Source organism: Alternaria ethzedia (genome assembly GCF_023757985.1).
Source record: "Alternaria ethzedia strain BMP 0044 chromosome Unknown scaffold_36, whole genome shotgun sequence".
NCBI classification, from domain to species: Eukaryota; Fungi; Ascomycota; class Dothideomycetes; order Pleosporales; family Pleosporaceae; genus Alternaria; species Alternaria ethzedia.
Genome location: NW_026056229.1, coordinates 177,459 through 199,801, shown reverse-complemented (window position 1 = coordinate 199,801; position 22,343 = coordinate 177,459). Strand labels below are relative to the sequence as shown.

Sequence of the window (22,343 nt, the reverse complement as noted above, 5' to 3'; positions counted from 1 at the left end):
CAGCACACAGAATACTTACACCTCGTCCGCGGCTCCATCTCCGTGTACCTAGACGGGCAAACTAAGATTCTGAGTGCTGTAGCCGGTGGCGAGGTATGCGTTTACGGCAATTACAAGACTGAACCCGGACTAGTCCTCCAGATCCCCAAGTACGCACGACACAACTGGGGTAGAGCGAGAGAGTATCTGGCGAACCACAGACCATCGTGTGTTACACCACGATTCCCGGTCGATATCGACGACGAGGTGGTGGTGGAGGAATGGACGGATCCGGCGGATGGGGGGAAAGCGCTTTTCTTCTGGAACTTGAATGGCGTTATTCAGGCACCTTCTACCGCGACGCTGCCTCCGCTTCAGCAGTTTGCGCAATGGGTGTTGGGGCGTTGGTGGGTAGAGTTTCAGCTGTGGAATGTGTTTTGGGAGTTGGATAATTGGCCTGTGGTGTTGGGGTTGAGGAATATGTTGGGGGAGGGGAGGGATTGGTGGCCGTTGCCTATTGATGTGTATTTGAGGGTTAGACATAGATTGCCTGAGCTGTGCTGGTTGGGGCGGTGGAATAGGAAGGTGGAGGAGTGGTTGGAATGGGGTGTTATACTGGTTTTGCTGGGGTTGGTGAGGGGCATGGGATGGGTAGTAGGTGTCAGGGCTGTGGAGAAGGAGAGGACGCCAGTGGCATTGTGGGAAGAGTACCAGCAAAAGGGACGTAGGAGTTGAGGCACGGGCTTGGAAGGCGTCTTGAACTAGTGTAAACATGTTTTGAAATCTGGATATGTCCTACCAACGCCGCTCCAGTCGTGTGTGAAGTATGCAGGCCATAACGCTCCGTACTCGTATCCATACCCATCCGTACCTGACGTCTCTTTCTTAACCAAAACGACCATATTCCAAGTCTTCCTCTCCACTCCACATCTCTAGATGAGATGCTTGCTCCTGAAGTAGGCGCGGAGGTACACAACCTGCCAAGCCCCCAGTCCGACCAACATACCCATAGTGCCCAGCGCAAACCACTTGACCCGCTCATTGGTGCTCTCATTGGTATCACGCAGCTTCTGCTCCCGGCTCCTCAGGTAATCCATCTCGGTGACAATCTCGCCAACCGTCTCCTCGATCCGCCTGAGTTCCGCTTCTACAGGCTTCAGCTTGTCGACGGCTTGGATGGCGTTCCAGTCCTTGGCGTCGGCGCCAATGTCAATGTCGAGCTCAACGTGGCGGGGTGCGATGTTCTTGGACGAGCCGGACGAGGTGAAGATGTTCTCGAAACATACGTCGAAGGCTGAGTCGGCGTGCGAGGTGAAGGCGTAGCGGTTCTCGCCCACTACGTCTTTGGGTCGGTGGTAGTCGTTGCCCATTGCGTCGCGGATCTGTTTGTTATTGTCAGTAAGGTCTCCAGGCAGTATAATGCTCGCATGATGCTGGTTTGTTGATATGGCGCTGGAATTGCAACGTACATGCATATCCACTCTCTGTCCATCTCCGCGGTATCCATCCAGAATCGCCGTGACAACCACCAACTGGTCTTTGGCAACAAAGTTCCTAACGCATCGCTCGTACTTGGCCGAGTCGTGTGGTGCGACGGGGTGGAGGTCGAATTTCAGGGCCGCGGCGAGGGGGAGGATTGCCAGCAGCACGCAGCTGAGAAGACGTGCTAACCGGTCCATGCTGGATGGGGGATGTGTGGAGAGCTGCAGCGCTTGCGGACTCGAGTTGTTGCCCTCTTGGTGGCTCCGCGAAATGTACAGCTGTCGCAAGACCGCGCGGAAGGACAGATGGTCCGACTGTAAGCTAGCGCCGAGTGGGGAAGGCGCGTGCGGACCCTGAACCAGAACAGCTGGAGCGACTGGGAGGAGCGTCTTGCCATCACTCTTCCAGCTTCAATATGTTGAGACGACCACGATTCGTACTAACTTGACAGAAGTCTGATGATACAATTTTGGAAAGCTTAACAAAACTAGACTATCTCGTAACGGCGTTAACCCATACCAACGCCAACCTGTCGCTGAGAACGCTCAAAAGACATATCCTACAGTACGACAACAGCCTTCTCACCAAGCGGTAGTACCGCCGTCCAACTTCAGATCATGCCCAGTCATGTAGCTGCTCGCCTTGCTCAACATGAACAGTCCCGCAGCCTTGTACTCTTCAGGAGTGCTGAGCCTGCCCAACATGCTGTTGTTCTCCCATTCCTCGCGGCTGGCCTCGCCCTTGTCGAAGTTGGCTGCAGAGGTAGAGGTACGAAGTCAGTATATGTCTCACATGCACTTCGTACAGTCAGAACTTACCTTGCACCATCGGCGTGACGATATGACCTGGGCTCAAAGAGTTCACTCGGATACCCCCTGAACCATCTGGATTCTTTCGCCCCCACTCCATGGCCAAGTTCCGTGCCAGCTGCACCACGGCCGCCTTGGACGAGTTGTAAACGGGCGCGATGAAGCCTCGGTTGGCAATGGTGCCACTCATGCTTGCGACCAGGCAGATCGAGCCCTGAATCTTGTATTCCATCATCTGACGGGCGCATTCTCGAGCTGCTAGGAACACGCCGGTATAGTTGACGTCGAGCATCTTTGCGATGTCTTCCTTCTTGAAGTCGATCGCGGGTGTGACTTGCTGGATGCCGGCAGCTGGAGAAGGGATGGTTAGCATTGGAGTTCCGAAGTATTTGAAGAATTCCGTACCTGCAATGAGGCCGTCAAGCCTTTGGTGTTCCGAGGCAATGTCGCCAATGCACTTTCGCATCGCCTGCTCGTCTGTAACGTCCACCCTATGGTACTGCAGACCTGCACCGATGTTGCTCTTGAGACGGCCCTGAGCCTCTTGGAATGCTTGAGGGGGCTCTGGTAACCGGTCGAGACAATGCACCTTGCCACCAGCCTCTACGAGCCCTTCGGCCATGCATAGTCCCAATCCACGACCTCCACCTGTTGATACGTTAACACGGGTTACAAAGGCATATTGTCTGCTCTGGAGATGGGAGGAGGACGGCATGCTGCACCTGTAACCACGAACACTTTTCCGTCGAGGTCGAATTGGCTGAACCGCTTCTCTCCAACAGTTTCATGTTTTTCGTATGGAACTTGGGGATAGGTTGCGTCTTGGTGTGAAGCGAGACCTCGACGCTGAAGAGGGGTCGTGCAAGGCTGAAGTCGGAATGCAGGTGGCGCTGGGCGCGCGAAACGTCGAAGCAACATTCTCGAGGACCGGAAAGCTGCCATAACTGATGTTGTATATTCGCAGACTGATAGTCGAAAGTAGGAAGACAAGACGAGAGGAAACACAATGTTGAGCGACAAACCAGGGCGCTCCTGTGCTGACATGTATATGTCACACAGGCATGATGTAATTGCAGCTCATACGCGTACCTCCCCTTCCTTCACCTTGGCTGACCGACAAAGCATCGTGACTTCCGCGGCGACCCAGCCGCACGATTCGTTGAGACCCTAGATGAACGCCGCTACAAATGAGCAGGGCAAAAGCTTGATACTAGGCGCGTGACGGAAACACGGCATAAGATTTAGTAACGATTAGCTTACTGGGCCTGCCACACAGACGTACGAGCATCAATCTCACGATGTTGGCACCTGCAGGCACGGCTGGCCTGCGTGGTCTGAGTGGGTCGCGCCTGTTCCCAACCGGTATCCGGAATGCGGGGCTGTGGAGACACAGGGCTGGGTGGTAGCTGTGGTGATTGGTCGCGGATAGTGTCGCCAACACGCCAGAGGTACATCATTCTGAGCGAACATGGGAATTTTGTGCCTTGATGCGTTATCTAAGATGGAGAAGTTTTCATTTTCCCATGATAAGAGCCTGACTGCGCAGCATGCACGGCCGTGGTAGTGGTCGCAGTGGAGAAAATACTCCACTTTGCCATGGGATTCACGTCAGGCTTTCGCAGCGGTCCTTGCATTGCAGGATTCACTTTTCACGATAGAATGTCCTGGACAGCTCGAGAAGCGATCACATCGTGATTTGGTTGACCGGGCTTACTCAGTTGAGAAGCACACGTACTTGCGCAATGCAACACAGCGCGCTACACAAATCATACCGTTGGTATCTAAGCAGGCTGGACCTGAAGCTACGGGTTGCTAGATACATGAGTATGACGGTGTAATCATGAATGGTTGGAGGCAAAACGCGCCATTTCTGCGCAATCCGCAAAGCTCTTAATTAAACGTTGCAATGTTCCTAGGCAGTGATAAAGCTTTCAACTATGAGTCATGAACGCTTTCTGCATCCATTATATGCGGCGTATGTGCAAATACTCATTGCATCTATTCTGGCAGATTAGTGTTTGCGGACCAAGTGACAATTCCAAGAACTTCTCCAGTCGAGATGGCTTCTCTCGTTACACCCATCTTTTTGCCGCTTGTCTTATGGTCAATAACACTGTGTGATTCTACACACTCTGATGTTTTGTCTGAGCAAATTTCCATTTTTTGGAGGGATGAGAACCTCTTTGGATCTTAGGAGGCCGATCAAATGCCACGGAACCTGAATCGATGCTCATGATACTGTACATGCTTTTACGGCGCACAGTTGGTCTTGAAATTGTAAACTTTTTCGCATGCTGTGCTTCAGTGTTGCACTTTCTTATGATTTCATATTGCTGCTACCCCATGACTGTTCTCAAGTGCGATCACTAAATTGACAACGCAGGCTCTGGACATTGAGATCATGAATGCGGTGTTGAGGCTTTACATCGAGTGCATCGGAAAGTTTCTTGGGGTCCTAAGTGTGTCGAGCAAAAACGAGTCGCGGTGGAAACATGAAAATGCAATATCCAATATTCTTGGGTCAAATCCGAGGGGCAAGATAGTGAGACTAGTGGACTAAGGTGGGGTAGATGCAACATGTCTCGCTTGGGAACGCTAATGCCCCAATTTTCGACGCGGCCCCTTTATTGCAAAACCCGCTATATAATCGCACCAAAATCACAGCCTTTCATCAATCATCTCTTCAAGAGATCCATCGGCCTGATGGTCTAGTGGTATGATTCCTGCTTTGGGAAATCACGTGATTGTGATAAGCCTATTCTGCAGGAGGCCCCGGGTGTAAGTTCACCCATTAAGAATCGAATCCGAACGCAAACTAATAGCGTCTAGTCGAATCCCGGTCAGGCCCCAACTTCTTTTTTTGCAGCATTCTACGCATGAGGAGATCAGGTATGAGTTGCGTGTGTGACTCACATCTTTCTGTTTCATTTTATTTTATTTTTTGATTTTTTAATTGCGCTGGTCTGGGGACGCCAAATGGAGCGGCTGAGCAACACGTTATATTATCGCAACGCAAACACACTGTAATAACTGTACGCAGCTGTATACCTTTATTCTTCGCGGATTCAATATTAACTAAGAAAGGATTAAGGAAAGCACACATACGAGTGGGTTGCATGTGACGTTTGATCGCTGTGGCTATTGTCGCAGCCTGACTGCCGCGCAGAAGAGCAATAAGCTCACGAAGTTACTTTACCAATACCTACTTGTCATCGCCTTCAACCCCTCATCTCCAAATTCGCGAATACCCCTCTCCTCCACCCGCGTCCTCGTCCGAAACGTCTTCTCAGTCTCTCCAGTCTTCAGATTCACCCCCTCGTGTTCGTACTGCTCTCTCTTCAACAGACAGCCCTCTATCGCCCACTTCGGCACCGCTTCCTCAAACCTAACACCTTTCTCCTCTAGCATCATACCAACAAGATCCTTCGTCTTCTTCCCATTCATCTCCTTGGTCGAATACATAGTCCTCGCAAAAGCGGAAACAGAATTCCTCACAGCATCATTGCGACAGCGCCAAATAAGGTTATTAAGCGCCTCTGCTATGTCAGGCACAGGAAAGAGCCTTGCATCGAAATGCGCCGTTCCCAACACTTCTTCCACATCGCCCTTGACCTCTGGCTCAGGCATGGTCTTCAGAGCATCAGTGAGATGCTTGTTGAATCTCACGGAGCAGTAGCTAGCGCTTAGACTGCATAGCTTCTGTACTCGCTCGTTGAAACTTTGCACGCCTTCTGGGAAGACTAGGGTGATTTCGTCGGATTGCGTGTATGCGACTGTGGCTCGGGGGAAGAAATGGAGGAGATCGGTGCACGTTGATATCATGGCGCTGTGTATGCGCTCGTCGAACGGGCGCGCGAAATGCGAGGTGAAGCGTGAGAAGCCGTGACCGTCCAGGCGGAGGATGATGGGCTTGTCGAGAGGAAGGGTGTGGTCGAATTGTGCTTCGTACGATTTCATGCGCGCTGCAAGTGATAGAGATTTATGGGTGCGCGGTGCTGGTATTTCGACATCGCCGTGGTTTGACATGGTATTGGAGTTAGTATCGTAAATCTTGCAGGTCGGTTGAAGGTGTTGGCTGTCAAGAGGTAAGACAACACCTGCCTTCACCCTAATGTCAACGATGACTCATCAGCCTCACGTGTTTTCACTTCAGTTGCTGGATCAGGGTCGTTATGGTGGTCGCGTCGCGATGAAGGACGGATTGGAGGGTATTTCTGAAGCAGCATTATCCTCCATAGTATTATTATGTACATCATAAAAGCTTCATGCTCAGCCATTCCAATAATGATTCCTAACTTAAGGCAAGCACGAAAGGATCGGCTTGAGCTTGTTGATGATCTCAGTCTGAACCGCAGCATCATTCATAGTCGTCTTGTCGTTTGCATCGCCAGGGCTGATGGTAACGTAGCAGTCGCTTCCACGGATCAAGATGACGTCCGCCTCCCACGGCAGGCGCGTGCTACCGCACCACTCGGCATCGCGAGCACTCAGAAGACCAGTGTTGATGCGAGTAAAGATGTACTTGAACTGGCTGGGGTCACTGCACTTGGTCTCGGATACAGCGGGGAAGTTGACGTTCAGGAAGGAGTTTGCTGGGAGGTACGGCTTTCCAGAGTTGATGATGGTCGTGGTAACGTTCAAAGCCAGGTCAGCATAGACCTTGCTGTGGAAAGGAGTAGGTGCGTTCCATGCCGTAGGATCTCCTGTCACGCCAGAGAAGGCGATGGCCGGGATCTGAGCCGTCTTTGCCGCGAATGCAGCAGCGCCGACTGTGCCGGAGAAGGGGACCTGAACAGCAACATTGCTGCCGACGTTCGGTCCGGTCAGAGCGAGTTCAGGCTTTGCGCCGTTCCAGAGCTTGGGGGCAGTGACATCGATTCCCTCCTTGATCGAGGTGACCGGGAAAGAGTTGACGTAGTTTAAGCGAGGGTCTGTCGCGTTTGCGCCGGTTGGCGGGCTTCCTCCTGGGCAGGACGCATGAATGCAACCGTCTGAATCAACGGTTTTCGGGGGTGCGTCGGAGGATCCTGATATAAGTCAGCATGTGTATATGGCCATGACTCGACTACCAACCTCTGCCAGACTGGTTCTCGGCGGGACCAGACAGTACGACATCGTGACCAGCAGAGTTCAAGACGTCGAAAAAGGTGCGAAGGTTTGCCTCTGACCAGCCGTCATCGTTTGACTGAACGATGCGAACGGCTTGGGCGAAAGGAACTGCCGCAGCGAGTAGTAGGAAGGATCGCATCTTGAATAACGAATGGAAGATGATGAAGCGAATGTGTTTGACGGAGCGACCTGAGACCTATGCAAGTAAACAGCGCGCACCTGACGTTTATAACAACACCCTCCTCCCGATCTATCCTTACGCCAGCCACAGAGTCCCCAGTCTTGATCCACCGCTAATGTTCCAAGCATTATGCGAGCCGAACGGGCGAACAGAGGTCAGGAACACAGCCATGGCACACGCCGCAGTCTAGTCACAACGTGCGGGTAGCAGCGATCTGATTGCTCGTCGCATAAATGACCATGGTCGTGACATGCTGCAAACGTCGGCTTTGGAGCTGTGAGTGGTTGTTGACCTCCGAAACGGAGACATTTCCAAGCCTTTGGGGGTGTCGCCCCTAGCGCCTCGGCTGCAGCCACTCAAATGGGCAGGAGCGTCCGGTAGTCTTTCGCACGTGTGAGGAGCTCAAGGTGTCATTCACGGATTTTGATATGCAAGTAGTTTGGTTCATGATCTTTCATATATCCGTCTATCGATTTTCAGGAAACCGTTCCTCACACTGACCATATGGGATGTCATCCCGCGCATGTATTCAAACGGCCCGTTCCTCGAAGAACTATGCTTCCATTATTCAATACTGAATCGTTCGGACCGCTGCGCATGAAGGTTCATGCGGCATGTCGACATGTGAAAGTATCCGGAACCCGTGGTATCAATGTCTCCTATTTGCCAGAACGCCTTATCCAAATGCTCTATATTTCTCTGCACTTCGCCAGATCCTTAAGATCTCCATCTCTCGCTCATACGATATGAGCAGGCTTCACCGGCTGCTGGTAGTAGTCCGTCGCAGCACCGCTCTGATATGGCGGAAGATACTGGTTGTTCATCTCAGCAGGTTGCGTCTGCGAGTGGTATGCGGTATTTTGGTATTCGGGTGCGCTGTTGTACGGAGATGATTGCTGAGCAGGTACGGAACCCCCGAATGGGTTGTGCGCCGGTGCGTACTGGCCTCGTTTGGCCTCTGCCTTCGCGCGACGATAACCGATGACCGAGTAGATGAAGAGACCGAAGTAGCTGAGGCTGCGATGTGTCAGTGCTGCAAACGACCCCATGGAACTCTGAACGTACAATACGAAGACACCGAATCCAAGCCCTACATGGCTACCGCCCTTGCCGATATCCGCAAACTCCATGATCAAGGCGACGCCCCAGAACGCAGTCTGGAACGAGTTCATGGTGAGGAAAGTGCCGGGTTTCAGCGCATCGCGAAGGAAAAGCAGGATGGCGAGAATGTCGATGAGGAGTACTATACAGCTGAAGAGTATAATGACAATGAGCAATCTACTGGCTGTAAGCTTTGTGTATGCGCCGTTGATGGTGTGATTTACGAGACTGAGGGTTGGATAACGTCTTCCAGTTCTTTCACGTTGCTCAGCGAAATGCCTACTGCTCCAATGATCAAGAGCATGATACATATGCGCACTATCCAGAAGGGGACGAGAACGCGCTTCTGCCAAAATACCGGTCGTTGCGCCATGGTGAATCGGTGCCGCTGGAGGTTATCGCTGCTTGTCGGTGGCTAGGTGCGATGTTTGCGCAACAAAAAGAGGAAACCAGGATATAAATCTCAGTTTGCAGGGCTGAGCGCGAGATACACCGATATTTCGGGAACTCGCGTTGACTGGGCTGTGATGCGTACGCTCAGGGGAACGCCTTGCGGCGCCGTGATGAAACACGCGTTCGGCCCTGTACATCTTCATCTCCCTCTTTTAGCAGCCGCGCCGTTTGGGGCCGGTGTTGCAGCATGGCCTCTATGCGTAGGTGGTGATAGATGCGTTGGATGCGCGTTAAAAGTGTTTAAATTGGTGCGATATAATGTTATTCGCTGTCCTGATGAAGAAGCAAAACGGCTGTCACGAGTTTCAGGGTCTGTGGAGATGGGCCGTTAGGCGATGCTCGTAGCCTCGTACGCGGTAATAGCGCGGTGGTCGCAGCGTCGTGGCTGAGGCAGTCAGGCAACGATAGACTCCAGCACCCGATCAACAGTCGTGAGTAACGTGCATCTGCATGCTGAGTTGTGCACGAGTCGGCCTGTCTCGCATGTAAGCATCATGCTTCGATGCACGTCGATCGAATGTGGAAGGTATGGAGGCGGGCACTTTCCGCGCCAGCCATCTGATCGGAGTGGGGCTGCCACGAGACCCATGCACGCGTTGCTCCCGCCCGATAAGCGCGATAACGAGCGACACCTTGATGGGCAGCCAGAGCTTCCCCAGATTACAACACATAGCTATCTCTTGATCGAGAGCTGTACGATAGTCCGCAAGTTCTGTCCCCATCTTCATCATGGGTAACAACCAGTCACGACCGTCCGATGCTGCTGTTAATGAGAAGTTGATGGAGCGACTCCAGGCACTCCACATGAAGGATGAACGACCCATGAACGAGAAGGATGGATTTGTCGTTGTTGGCGGAGAGGCTCGTACGTTGCATGGCGTTGAGAATGGTATACCAAGTCTAACTGTCAAAGCACCTCGATACACCCCCGGCGTCAAGTACCGACAAGATGTATCTGCCGCCTCAGTGTCAGAGTGGGAGAAGGAGCTCATGGAAGACCCAAAGGTACTACACACAGCTCTTGTACCGTCTCTTACTTACCTCTGTAGAACCGCCTCGCTCTCGCAGCTCTTAGCTCCAACTCTGCCAACGCCGTACTTTCATCCCGATCCGCTGTCATCGCAGACACCCAGAAGTTCAACATCAAGATCCCCTTCGAGGGCTCGCCTGTCACAAACCAAGCCTCATCTGGAAGATGCTGGCTCTTCGCTTCCACCAACGTCTTCCGCGTCGCTATCATGAAGAAGTACAAGTTGTCCGAGTTCCAGCTATCGCAGGCATACCTCTTCTACTGGGACAAGATTGAGAAGGCAAACTACTTCCTCGAAAGCATACTGGATACAAAGAGTGAGGAGATTGACAGCCGCATCGTGCAGGCGCTGATGTCCAGCCCTGTCGGTGACGGCGGACAGTGGGATATGGTGGCCAACCTCGTGCAGAAGTACGGTCTGGTACCGCACTCGCTGTACCCAGACTCGTTCAACGCGTCCAACTCGTCCACCATGGACCGTCTGATCACCACCAAGTTGCGGGAGGATGCCGTCCGTCTACGTGCCATCGCATCCAGCAACGCATCGCCAGACGCGATCAAGGCGACTATTGCCGAAGAGAAGGAGAAGATGCTGCGCGAAATTCACCTGATCCTAACACTGATGCTAGGACCTCCCCCGTGCTCTACCAAGCCGTTCACCTGGGAGTACTATGACAAGGACGGCAACTTCTGCACCGTCAAGACGCGACCCACCGCCTTTGCGAAAGAACTCTCCGACAACAAGACCGTCCGCGCGCTGTCTGGAACGGACGTGCACTCGCTCTTCTCGCTTGTAAACGACCCGCGCAACCCTTACAACCGTCTGCTCAGCGTGAAGCGACTCGGTAACGTCTGGAACGGCCGACCAGTGACGTATGTGAATGTCGACATGAAGACCATCAAAGATGCTTGCATTGCGATGCTGAAGAAAGGCATGCCCGTCTTCTTTGGTTCGGATGTAGGCAAGTACTCCGATTCCACCAAGGGAATTATGGACACCGATCTCTTCGAGTACGAGCTGGGCTTCAATATCAAGCTCGGCATGTCCAAGGCGGAGCGTCTGCAGACCGGTGAGAGCCAGATGACGCATGCTATGGTGCTGACGGCTGTACATGTTGTTGATGGCAAGCCCGTGCGCTGGAGGGTGGAGAACTCGTGGAGTGAGCGTGCAGGTGACAAGGGCTACTTTGTCATGAGCGATGCTTGGATGGATGAGTTTGTGTACCAGGCCGTCGTCGATCCCAGCGTTGTCAGCTCGACGATTAAGAAGGTGCTCGAGCAGAAGCCGAAGATGCTGGAGCTGTGGGACCCGATGGGCGCGTTGGCGTGAGTGTGATGTAGATTTGATGATACCTTTGATGAATTGATTGTTGCTGTGAGAGAAGCCAATAGATACAAGATTGGATGTGAATTTGGCGAGAAATGAAGTGCGCGTCTTTCGTTGATCATAGGGTGCGCAGTGCGGGTAGACAAGTGTCGTAGCAATTTTAGGTGGGGACTTCACCAACGAGGTTTGCATGACTTTCAACCTAAGAGTGGCTAACCACTTCGTTTCTAATCGGTAAAAGTTTAGCAGGGTCTTAAGACTGCCTTCATGCGGGCAGCAACAGCTCCGTCTCATCATCATCACATCCATTGCTTTCCTTGCAATCCCGCATCACCTCCCATAGCAAGCCTGCCTGTACACCTGCGAACATCACATAACCAACGGCAGTCCAGCCCGCATAACGATACCATCCATTCCACCACCCCAAAAACCCATTGTACCACTCCCACCGCGAAGGCATCTCGACGCTTAACCCCCAGGCCACACCCACCCCAGTAAATACCACCGCCTGCATCGCAAGCCCCAAACGGCTCAGCGCCTCCTCCTTCGCCTCGTCCCGATCCTCCTCCTCTTCTTCTTCATTCTTTTTGGCACGAATCGCTCTCGCCTGCCAGAAAAACGACGCGATAACCAAACCGATGACAATCCAATTGATGCAGAGGATGTGCGCGCCATACCATGCCCAGGCGAACATGATGTGGTAAAACCAGTGTATATCCTTAGCGTAGAAGGCATCGACGAAGATGGGGAAGACTAGTAGGAAGAAATACGTTGCATAGGCTGTTATGGCGGAGCTTGTTGAGACGTCGCGGTAGGGGGAGGGGTAGTGGAGATGTAGGATTGAACTATTGTAAACGATGAGAGTCAGTGCTTGTGCTGTTTGAGCCGGAGAAATGGAAGGAATGCAACGGGCGCATACATGGTAAGCCAATACAGCAGTACAACAACGGTTTGTGTTAGATCGATCCAATTCCCTACGGTTACGGGTTCGCGGTGAAAACCTTTGTCTTCTCGAATGGAATCTACAATGTAGAAGAACGTGAAGGCGAATTGTTCGGTTGCTGAGACGAGGTTGAATAGCAGGTAGTTTGTCGACATGCCTGAACTTTTCTGTCTGAAGATGGTACGGTGGAGTTGTGGTATGAAGGACGCCACGGTGAGAGCCAAGAAGACACTAGATGGCGTTAGTCTGATGAACAGAGTGTCATGGAATCAAACAAACATGCGAAGCCAGACTGGTGAGTCTAAAACCGGCATCTTGTGAGATTTGAAAGAGATTTCTAGTCTTGCAGTAGTATGGCGACTTGTGAATGTCTACCGCAACATATTGAGGAACTAGAGACTCCGGTTTCCAAAAGTTTTCCAACCATCTTGCTTGTATACAAGTACAACGCTGATGCCTAGCACACTTGAGACACCCAGGTATGCAACGCTGATCGCGGGGGCGGCACAGTGCATTAGCGCTGCGCACCCCCTTGCTCACCAGCAAAACCTCCGACCACAGCGCTCAACCCCAATCCTTCTATACCTATATCACACAAACCACGCGATAACTACAGCCATGCCACGGCCCATCTACCTCATCGTCTTCAACTCCCCTCTCTTCCCCGCGCACTGGGGCTTCTGGATCCCGCACCTTTCGTCCACCGACCCTCAAACCGGAACGTATCTCAACGCAACCGGCGATGCAGCATCTGGCTTTGATATTGAGTTCGAACGTAACCACGAACTGGGTGCTGATGGAAGGCGGCACCAACTCATCTCTTTGGGGGAAGTTGCGGACGAGCATGTTGTCGATATAATGGGTGGCGGGAAGTGGTCTGTTGATCAAGTTGCGAGAGATAGGCTTGAGGAGATCGTGTTGAGTGTAAAGCCGCCGGGGCCAAGTTTGGTTGCTGCGGATAGTACGGTGAGTTTTGTGCTGTCGAACTTCGATGTTGAGAGGCTGATTGACTGAATGTGGTAGGTACCAAGAAAGAAGGTAGAGATAAGGAACTGTCAGACTTGGATACGCGATGCGGTTGCGGCGTTAGTGGAAGCCAAAATCATGGACGAAGAGGCTTTGCGAATAGTAGAGAACGCGCCGAAAAACTGAGGGAGAAAAGTCGTAGCGATTCTTTTCTACGCCTTGTTCTACTTCGACTTCCACTTCTGCCCATACTCGCCTCTCACCAAGAGCCTTTTCTCCTGATACGACCAGAGTGAGACGCATATTCTACACTCCTCTCCATCAACCTACCAAATCTTCGGCACAAACATCGGCGTCTCCCTCTTCCACTTCTGATAATCCTTGCGATCCCCATACCTCTTATCATACTTATTCTCACTCAACGGCACCCCACTAACCTTCAGCAGCAAGAAAGACACAAAAGCCGGACTAGCCGCACACATACCAGCAACAAGCACCTGTCCACCAACGCCCCCACTTAATCCCAAAGCAGCCTGCGCAGGCTGCCTAACCAGCAACCCCGCCGCCGCAATCGCAATACCACTCCACAACGTCGCCTCGCCAAAGTAATTCGGATGCCGAGATTTACTCCACAGGCCATGTGTGAGGAACTCTTCAGAGTGTTTCTTTTGCTTTTTGCCTTGGACCCAGGTGTCCTTTTGTCTATCAGCCACAACCTCAAACGTAAGACCGAAGACGAAGATGGCGAGGCCGAGGATGTCTGTTAAGTATGGTTTTGAAGATACGGCTTGACCGAGGAGTGAGGTTGCGTAGGCGGAGCGTGGAACGGAGTTTACTAGAATGACGGGTAAGGTGCAGAGGGAGACCCATGTTGCTTGGGCGAAGAAGGCGACGAGGAACTTGGGCGGGGAGGTCCGGATGGAGTCGAAACGGGAATCTTTTCCTTCGTCGCTGGATATGCGTTTGTAGAGATAAGAACCCACTGTTTCATCAGCATTAGCACCTCAACTCTCTTTCAACCCAGCCATTTCGGACGGAACGTACATCTCGTAGCCCAAATCCCCACGGCAGCGCTCAAAAGCGCCTGTCTCCACCACCACGTGCCCTGTCCCAAGCCCTGGGCGCTGAAATACTCGGTTATACCGCCGGTGATGGTGCCTGCGGCTCTTGCGCGCATGTATGGGAGTACTAGGCTGAGGGCTGTGCAGGACAGGTATGTGAAGCTGCCGGAGAGGTCATAGTACCGTTCCGTTTGTGCTGCGATGGAGGGAACAGCGACGGCAGCTTGAATGCCGTACGCAAGCGCAACAGAGGGAACAAGGGTACGTAGAAGAGGATTCTTGAACGCTGTTGCGCGGAGGAGGGTTTGCAAGAGCGTCATGTTGTTGCAAAGCTTCGAAATCAGAAATGCGGTTGAGGAAACTTCGGCGCACCCCAACATATACCCTTCAATCGGAAGACGGAGGATCTTCAGGTACTCTTTATGCACCTCGCTGTTCTACCCAACAAACACAATCATCGGCGGTTCATCCGGCGCATGCCGTTGTTGCAAAGCGCCTGGCGATCTAGACTCGCAGTCAGGATCGATGCCGTCATTCCTCGCTTACCTCCACTTGCGACTGGGGTCCAGCGGTAAGCTTCCGGATAGCGCGCAGGGCTCGGTGCGTTCGGACGCCGGCGGGCTTCGCATTCAGGATACGAGATCTTGCTTACGTGCATAAGGATGCGTGTTGACGTACTGCATTGTAGTCTAGAATGTATGCAGGTTTAACATTTGCAAAGAATACGTGGAGTATGATGGATGGTGAGGAAGCCCACGGGCATAACGATACATTTCGCAATCACTCGCTCCGCACCAGAACACCATGCAAGCCGCGTACCTAGCCCAGCACCCAGCCATACAACCCCAAACACCAGCTCAACCATCATAGACGCGTCAATGCAAAACACACCAATACAGAAATCCTAGTAACACAACAACAAACACCAGCAACACAGCGATACAATTGACACTACACGACAAACCCGAGAAGATGCCGACTCCCACTCTTCCGAAGACTCTATCTCCTGAACGCGGCTTCGACCTCCTTAGTACCCCAATCAATCTCCACCTCCCCACTATATACATCTTGGTTGATAGTCGTCATGCGCTCTGATACCTTGTTGTATGTCTTCTCGCATTCCTTGAGGACCTTGAAGACGAGGTCGCGGCTGATAGTCGGGTCATCGGCGTCGCCAAAGTGCTTGTCGACGCGCTTCTTGAGGGCTTCAATACCTTTGCGAAGTTCTTTAGCGTCGTGAGAGTGAACTAGTTTCTTGAAGACTGAGCGCGAATGGGAGGAGCGTTGGGCGATGGCTTGGGCGCTTGCGCCGGGTTGGGAGAGAAGGGTTTCGGTTGATTCGATGAATTCCTGGATCATGTTAGATTTAGTGGTATAAGATGAGGATGTTTACTTACCAGAAGCTTGCCCAGTGGCCTCCGGATGACGGCGTCGACATACAGACTCATGTGCTCGCTGTATTCGTCTTGAGCCTTACCCTTCCAGAATTCCAGAACGTTGACCGAGCGGGCATCAACCTCTTCCATGTAGTGGTTCATGTTCTCAATAAGCAGAATGTGGTAGTTGAGCGCCTCCTTATCTTCGGGATCGCCCTGTCCTTGGGAAGCCATGACGGTGGGCGACTCCTTGGCAATGACCTTCAAGCTCTCGAACATAGCCTTGTTGATTCTTTGGTAGGCTTCGTCGACCATGTCGCGGATTTCCAACTTGTCTCCGCCTTCTGAAGCAGGCGGCAACATGTTCTCAATCGCCACAGAGAAGTGTGGGAAAGTCTTCATAAACGAGATTACTCCTTTGCGCTTCTTAATCTTGACCTTCGTATCTTCAATGGCCCGTATCTGCTCGTCCAAGAAGCGGCTGAACAGCCCTTGCAAACGTTCGTGTATCTTTCGCAGGTTCCTTGTCAAGAAGTCCTGGTCCGTCTCTGCGATATCGAGCAACTTCCGGTCGACAGCACAAAGAATGCCTACACCTTGCCTAAGAAGAGTCAGTAAGCGAGCAATGTATAACAGAAATATGACTTACAGAGGATCAGCTTTGGTAGCCCAGTCCACAAGGCTCTGAATCTCAGAGGGCCAGAAAGAGAAGATCTCCTCCATGACACCAGTGACATGTTTTGCCATGACTCGGTCCGCCTCGAACTGCTTGCGGATCCAGAGGTTGGGTCCACGACGCGCTTCGGGGGGCGCGGCTTGCACGGCCTCGGGGAAGTCAAGCGAGTCAGTTGAAGTAGCATGGAAGAACTCAGTAATGAAGTTCTGCTCCGTCAAAAGAACCGGACCGGTATCTTCTAGGATCCTAGCGAAGACGTTGAATGCGTGGAATTTGCCGTCTTGAGCCGCTGGCTTCGCCTTGCCATCTTTGTCCCCAGACGCTGATCTCAGGCCACGAGCTAGGGTCTGACTTCGCTTAACGGTCAGCTTCCTTGCCGTACCTAATGTGGAGGTAGTTTCCGGCTCTTTCTCCTGCGCGGTAAAGAGCAGTTCTTGCTCCTCGCCAGTGGGCTTTCTTGCGAACCGTCTCCATGCCAGGATATTGTCGCGAACCTCTTGTTGATACACCTGCGCTGCTTGAGTCTGATACATGCGTAGTAGTGAGTCCCATGCTGCCCTGTCAATTTCTTTCGCGAACAGCATGATTGGGCTCAACATCCACAACTCGTTTCGACCTGCGTCATGCGCTTCTACGTTTCTCTTCAGAGATGGCTCAGATCCCTGATCATCGAGTCTCGAAAGTGCATCTTTCGTCGATAGGAAGGCTGCGCCGAACGTGATTTCCATATGTTTCTTGAGCCTCTCGAGGAACATGGATCCCTCATTGAGGTACCTGTCTCGTTTCTCTTGCAGAGCTTGCATCGTTGCCAAATCGCTATTACCAAATCCTGGTCCACTGCTGATCGTGCCCTGTCGAGCTCCGGCGACGAAAGAAGGGTCGATTGTGATGAGTGCCTTGTAAAGCAGAACCAAAGAAAACTCGATATCCTTGAGTCCGTTGATCTTGCCTATAGGAGCGCGTCTCAATGACTCCAGCTGATCTGATGTGATCGAGATAGTGTCGACTAGCTGCTGAAGTTCGTGCTGCAGTAGCCGCTGATTAGCAGTCTGCACTTGCAGACCCTGACTCTGTGCTTCGATGAAAGCGATATCATCGTTCAAGCTGCTCAGTTCAACGTTGTATAGGGTTAGCAGACCCTCAAGCTCGTCGCACTCAGCGATCGCGCGGTCCAACATGCGCTCAACAGCCTCTACACGATCGTCCTTCTGCTCCAGGTGATTTAGCCAGCTCCCAGCCTCCACGCGGGCGATTTCACGTTTGATGTCATTCTCCAGAGACTCGATGTGCTTGGCGGACAGCTCGTTGTTTCCCCATCCCAGCTCAGTCAGCAGGCTCTCGAATTCCAATCCCCGTTCGTCAATGATGTTCGGATCTATACCAAGCTTGGATATGTTGACAATCTGTTGGTTGGACCGGCGCTTCTTTCGGCGCACCTCGGGCTCAGGCTCAATGTTCCTTGATGCTGCTTTTTCTGGAGGTGGCGGAGCAGGCTGTTCTTCAACTTCTTGGACAGCGCCAGCCACATTGCGATCACCTGGGCCAGAGACTGTAACCGACGGAACGACCTCGGTACTAACGCGCAGTCGCTCTTTAGATGACCTGTCAGGTATGGATTTGGGGGGCTCTTCGAGTTTCTGCTCGACTTCTTCTTGAGGGGTTTCTTTTGGTGTTTCTTTTGGTGTTGGTCGCTGGGGCACGAACACTGCGCTGACGCCGTCTGCTTCATCGGTTGTTTTCGTCTCCTTGTTGAAGAGCTTTGCAGCAGCACCGCCAGCACGAGGCTTGAATGCGCCTGCCGCCGCTGCTGCCTTGCGGAACTTGGTCGCCGCATTATCGTTAAGCAGCGGCTTCTTGACCATTGGCCCAAGGCCAGGGCGTTCTTGATCCTCAGGCATTGAATTGGTGCGTTCTAGCGGTTCTGGCTCAGGCGCTGTTGGTGGTGTTGCAGGCGCCGCTACTTCCTCAGCCTGTGGTGCTGCTGGTATTGGCGCAGTCGGAATTTGTGGAAGGGGTGATGTGGGAGGAGGCGTAGGCTGCGGTGGTCGAGAAGGCAGTGGGTCTGCGGGAGGCGCGATGTTTTCCTGAGAAACGGGCTTCAGTCTCTCGGGTATCTCCTGAGGTCGTCTCCGCGGCGGTACTTCCAGTGGTGGAGCTGGCGAGCCTGAAGGCGTATGGAACGTTGAGCGTGGCTCTGCGCCTTGGCTATCGACACTCCGTTGTGACATCTGTGATGGACGGGGCTCCATGAGTGGCCTTCTCCTTTGGGGCGGTTCTTCTGGCGGCATGTCGTCGTTTCGTGTGAAGTTTGAACTGGTGTTGCTCTGAGCCGTACCCGGTCGACCAGCGCTTTGGGCTGTTCCAGGCCTGAGACCCCTGGGCGACGGATCTCTCCTAGGCGAGGGGTACCCGTTCTGTCTGCGTGGATCTGGTGGCGCAATACCTGGAGGCGCGCCGTCCAATAATGGTTCGTCAAGGGATCGTTCTGACCGTTGCGATTGCGCATCCTCACGTGGCGGCCCGCGCCCTGGACTCAAGCTTGCTGGGAAGTTGCCTGAATCCGGTGTCCGTGGCCGACCAGCGAATTCAGAATTTGAAGATTGTGGTGTTAGATTGCGAGACGCGAATTGAGGTGGGATAGGGCTTTGTCCCTGGCCAGGACGAGGCCGCATGCTATCACCGCTAGGCCGAGAACGAATGCTTGGGTCCATTGACCGCTTTTGGCGAAGGTCGGGCATAGATGGCGCGACCGAAACTGAATTTGGCATGAACTGCGGAGGCCTACGGGCGTCATCCCCAGTACTCGGTCTACCCAAATCGTCTGGTCGTCCTGGTCTTCTTGGGGGCCCCCCTAGCTCTCCAGGAGGTCTCCGGAAGTTTGGATTTGCGCCAGGTGGAAGCGCTCTCCCGTCAGATATAGGCGGAGATTCGCCAGGTCTTCTCGGCGGTGGTCCAGGTGACTTTGGAGGCATTGGTCTTTGATCTGGTGGCCCGGGTCGCTTCTGGGACGGACTTTGACCACCCTGACCACTGGCTGCGGCGGCTCGGCCTTCTGGTGTCGCGAGATGCGGCTGCCCGTTGGTCAGACTGTTCAGCTCTGTCACGCTGAATCCTGTCAGGATAGGAAAGTCTCCTTTAGTGTACTTGTTGTAGATCTTAACCATACTTCCAATAAAGAACTCCTTCTCCTTTGCCGTGCCCGCTTCCCAGTAGTAAGGCTTGCCTATGGTCACAGTGAAGCCCTTTTCCCCAGCCCATAGCTTCCGCTGTGCCTCCTCTTCACTGGTAGGATTGAGGTGGGTGTAGTTCTCGACAGCAGTAAGCTCCTCCATAGGCCAAGATTTTCCAATGGAGAAGGACCCGTTGGCGTTCTCCCTGGCTTTGTGCAGCTTCACCCTGCCTGTGTTTCGCACTGATATCATGATGATGCGCGCCTTCTTGTTCGACGGGGCCGAGCTCGGTGGTGGGGGGGACTGCGGGTAGCCGCCATCTTCTTGGACGCGGATGTGGGTGATATAAGATTCCTGGACTTGGGTTTGTCAGTCGATGCTACAGCACGTAGAGGTGTATGCCAAGCATATATCCCAAGATGCGCGGGCACTGATGTAGACACGTACGCTGACCCTGGTCATCCGTCTTGGAGAAGCAGCTTTCGGTGATTCTCTTCCGCTCGTCGTCGAATCGTTCTGCGCGCGACATGCCAGAGGGCGTCGAGCTAGAGGCAGAAGGCGCGCCCCTCGAGCTGCCAGGTGGGCGGCCGGCAGGAGCTCGAGGGTCCCCCGCTCCGTTGGTGTAGTTGCGTGGCCTCCCCTCCATTCTGCTATACGGCTATCTACGAGGCCGATGGGGTAGTTGAAGGCGTGGGTGGATGATGCGCCGATTACTGCCGCCGGGCGCTAGCGAGAGGTCCTCCGGGAGCTGCCATGAATCGCGAAAGGTGGTAATGAGTCTTGCGATGGCCGGGCGATGCGACGTCGACGGGTGGAGCGGCGGTGAGGAGCAATCGGGGTGCTCAATGCGGTAGTCCCGGAACAACTGCTGCCAAGTGCGCCGTTCGAGGGAAGAATGTGGGCGGCGAGTGAAAAGAGGCAATGGGGTGGTGTGCGGAGAGGGACGTCTGGCGTCGTGTACTCCATATGAGACGGCAGGCGCGCGGGACAGGGATCACGATTGGGGCTTAGCGCAGCCGGGGCGCTGAACCATTCCGCCTACCGTACTTTTTTTCTTGCGCGACGTCTGCACCTTTCACGCCAACACCACCATTCCACCGCCGCAGTCCACGAAACAAGACACGTACCGCGCAATGGCTACCGGGAAGGCTTCTAAGAAGTCTAGCGGCGACAAGAAGCAGAAGGCTGCATCGACAGAAGTTCCCCAGCTTGAGCTGGTGAAGAAGTTCCTCAAGAAGAAGGGCGAGAAGGATGCTGTCACCAAGATCGATGAGGAGTTTGACCGATGGTGTGCGTCGCCCATGAGCGACAACGATTCGGAGGCTAGCGACGATGAGGAAAGCGCGTCCAGCAGCGACTCAAGCAGCGAGTCTGAGGCCGAGGCAAAGCCAAAGAAGACCAAGAAGACTGCTGGAAAGAAGGCAGTTGCGAAGGACGATGCTTCCAGCTCATCGAGTTCCTCCGACTCTAGCTCCGACTTTTCAAGCTCCAGTTCAGATTCCGATTCCGAATCTGAGAAGGAAAGCGCGCCGGCGAAACCCAAAGCGAAGAAGGCCAAATCCGTGTCTTCATCCTCCGCTTCCTCCTCCAGCGACTCGAGCGACTCCGATAGCAGCTCTGAGGAAGAGCCCGCCAACGTCCCGCTTCCTGACTCCGACTCGTCCGATGCCTCCAGCGACTCTTCGTCCAGCGACTCAGACAGCGATTCCTCGAGCGACAGCAGCTCCGACTCAGAAGCCGAGAAGAAGGAGGACAAGAAAGTGAAGAAGAGCAAGAAGGCCGCTTCAGTCTCATCATCGTCTGCTTCAAGCGACTCGGACTCTTCAGATTCTAGCGACTCCAGCGACTCTAGCTCCTCCGACAGCGACTCGGACGAAGAGCCAGCCAAGACGAAGAAGGCCAAGAAGAGCGGAAAGAAGGCTGCCACACCCTCGTCCTCAAGCGATTCTAGCTCCTCCGACAGCTCTTCGGACAGCTCTTCAGACAGCGACTCCGACAGCGACAGCGACGATGAGAAGAAACCCGCCGCGCTCGAGCGCAAGGCCTCTGGCAGCGACTCGTCTCAGACTCTTCCAGCAACATCCCCCGAGCCAAAGAACAACAAGCGCAAGGCCGGCTCTCCTTCACAAGACGCTCCCAAGTCAAAGCGAAGCCACGTCGAGAACCGATTCCAGCGCATCAAGCCCGACGTCGTAGTCGACCCCAACCTCGCAAGCAACGCCTACGTTTCCTACGATTACGCCGACCGCGCGCACGCCAAGTTGATCGTCACCAAGGGCAAGGGCTTTACCAAGGAAAAGAACAAGGGAAAGAGGGGCTCGTACAGGGGTGGCATGATCGACACCTCTGGCGGCAAGGGCTTCAAGTTTGAGGACTGAGCGTCATAACTGGATATAGACGGGAGACGATTCGCAAAGCATTTTCACGAGTAGAAAGAGGATATGCGCCTTGGCGTGTAAGAGTATGGCGAACACGGAGTTATGTATACCAAAAGCAGCATACCCTTAATTGGCGACACTGGTACGAGACTTTGGTCGACTGAGGGTCGGATTACTGTGTTGAAAGTTTGAGTTTATAGATTTGTACAGTTCTAATCGTACATTGCATATGCACATTTCTAGTTTCATCTCCATGTGCCAGTCCGTCTCACTGTTCTCCATGTCATCCGAGAAGACTCCGG

At 53.3% G+C, this 22,343-nt stretch overlaps 8 protein-coding genes across 8 annotated transcripts; 2 read left to right on the top strand and 6 right to left on the bottom strand.

The window, feature by feature from the left end:
* Window positions 1-911: 911 nt before the first annotated feature.
* Window positions 912-1,658, bottom strand: ERV25 (vesicle coat component; the record flags this gene model as incomplete). Its single annotated transcript, XM_049381138.1, has 2 exons — window positions 912-1,361; window positions 1,449-1,658. 2 exons carry the CDS (start codon window positions 1,656-1,658, stop codon window positions 912-914), a joined length of 660 nt encoding a protein of 219 aa, XP_049229164.1.
* A 384-nt stretch (window positions 1,659-2,042) lies between these two features.
* On the bottom strand, window positions 2,043-2,985 carry J4E87_009561 (uncharacterized protein; the record flags this gene model as incomplete). Its single annotated transcript, XM_049381137.1, has 4 exons — window positions 2,043-2,215; window positions 2,280-2,621; window positions 2,676-2,956; window positions 2,981-2,985. The coding sequence occupies 4 exons, from the start codon at window positions 2,983-2,985 to the stop codon at window positions 2,043-2,045; spliced, it is 801 nt and encodes a 266-aa protein (XP_049229163.1).
* A 2,477-nt stretch (window positions 2,986-5,462) lies between these two features.
* Window positions 5,463-7,731, bottom strand: J4E87_009560 (uncharacterized protein; the record flags this gene model as incomplete). The annotated part of the gene is made up of 4 exons (XM_049381136.1): window positions 5,463-6,345; window positions 6,580-7,297; window positions 7,344-7,575; window positions 7,726-7,731. 4 exons carry the CDS (start codon window positions 7,729-7,731, stop codon window positions 5,463-5,465), a joined length of 1,839 nt encoding a protein of 612 aa, XP_049229162.1.
* Window positions 7,732-8,297: 566 nt separating this feature from the next.
* On the bottom strand, window positions 8,298-8,732 carry J4E87_009559 (uncharacterized protein; the record flags this gene model as incomplete). Its single annotated transcript, XM_049381135.1, has 2 exons — window positions 8,298-8,577; window positions 8,626-8,732. The coding sequence occupies 2 exons, from the start codon at window positions 8,730-8,732 to the stop codon at window positions 8,298-8,300; spliced, it is 387 nt and encodes a 128-aa protein (XP_049229161.1).
* Window positions 8,733-9,843: 1,111 nt separating this feature from the next.
* J4E87_009558 (uncharacterized protein) lies at window positions 9,844-11,474 on the top strand (the record flags this gene model as incomplete). The annotated part of the gene is made up of 3 exons (XM_049381134.1): window positions 9,844-9,979; window positions 10,028-10,119; window positions 10,164-11,474. 3 exons carry the CDS (start codon window positions 9,844-9,846, stop codon window positions 11,472-11,474), a joined length of 1,539 nt encoding a protein of 512 aa, XP_049229160.1.
* A 2,232-nt stretch (window positions 11,475-13,706) lies between these two features.
* J4E87_009557 (uncharacterized protein) lies at window positions 13,707-14,761 on the bottom strand (the record flags this gene model as incomplete). Its single annotated transcript, XM_049381133.1, has 2 exons — window positions 13,707-14,362; window positions 14,425-14,761. 2 exons carry the CDS (start codon window positions 14,759-14,761, stop codon window positions 13,707-13,709), a joined length of 993 nt encoding a protein of 330 aa, XP_049229159.1.
* Window positions 14,762-15,440: 679 nt separating this feature from the next.
* Window positions 15,441-20,192, bottom strand: J4E87_009556 (uncharacterized protein; the record flags this gene model as incomplete). The annotated part of the gene is made up of 4 exons (XM_049381132.1): window positions 15,441-15,791; window positions 15,839-16,418; window positions 16,467-20,022; window positions 20,111-20,192. The coding sequence occupies 4 exons, from the start codon at window positions 20,190-20,192 to the stop codon at window positions 15,441-15,443; spliced, it is 4,569 nt and encodes a 1,522-aa protein (XP_049229158.1).
* Window positions 20,193-20,796: 604 nt separating this feature from the next.
* J4E87_009555 (uncharacterized protein) lies at window positions 20,797-22,041 on the top strand (the record flags this gene model as incomplete). The annotated part of the gene is made up of 1 exon (XM_049381131.1): window positions 20,797-22,041. One exon carries the CDS (start codon window positions 20,797-20,799, stop codon window positions 22,039-22,041), a length of 1,245 nt encoding a protein of 414 aa, XP_049229157.1.
* Between the last annotated feature and the right edge of the window lie 302 nt (window positions 22,042-22,343).